At 42.0% G+C, this 572-nt stretch overlaps 1 protein-coding gene across 1 annotated transcript in view; it reads left to right on the forward strand.

Annotated features, from left to right (window-relative positions):
• CTSC (cathepsin C) overlaps positions 1-572 on the forward strand; it is an 18,083-nt gene that overhangs the window by 12,415 nt on the left and 5,096 nt on the right. The window contains exon 5 of the mRNA XM_009321653.1: positions 147-262. Within this exon, the coding sequence (XP_009319928.1) occupies positions 147-262 (116 nt within the window). The remainder of the gene's footprint in view (positions 1-146; positions 263-572) is intronic.

Here is a 572-nt window from a genome sequence, read left to right on the forward strand (position 1 = left end):
ACTCAGCTTAGATGGAGACTATTTCAAATTGCTTAGCGTGAAGTAAGTGCAACTAGTAGAAGCCAGAAGATGACAACTGAGCATTACGTGATTGTTTCCTTGCCTAGAGTGTGATGTGTTACTCAGAAGCATTTTCTCCTCTTCAGACCAAAGCCTGCACCTCTAACACCTGAGTTACTCAAAAAAGTTTCAAGCTTGCCAGAATCCTGGGACTGGAGAAATGTGAATGGTGTCAATTATGTCAGTCCTGTTCGGAATCAAGGTAAAAAAAAAAAAAACCTCTGAATGAAATGCTGTAGAACTCCGTTGATGTACTTTGTAATTTGCTGTTAACAAGAAGGTTTTGTCTAGTGTCTCACAGTTGACAGATTGCACCTTTACTGTGAATAACCTGCAGAAACTGGGTGGAGTCCTGGCTGACAACACTGTGCCAAAATAGAAGGTGGTACTGGCTTATCCAAACAGCCATGTCTTTTGCTGGAGTGAAAACCAATTACCACAATGCCCTGCATAAAGACAGCTGTCAAGTTTTGTCCAAACAGTCTCAGTCATGGTTTTCTGCACGCTGACAG

The sequence above is a fragment of the Pygoscelis adeliae genome, unplaced genomic scaffold (assembly GCF_000699105.1).
Source record: "Pygoscelis adeliae isolate BGI_AS28 unplaced genomic scaffold, ASM69910v1 Scaffold523, whole genome shotgun sequence".
Lineage (NCBI taxonomy): Eukaryota > Metazoa > Chordata > Aves > Sphenisciformes > Spheniscidae > Pygoscelis > Pygoscelis adeliae.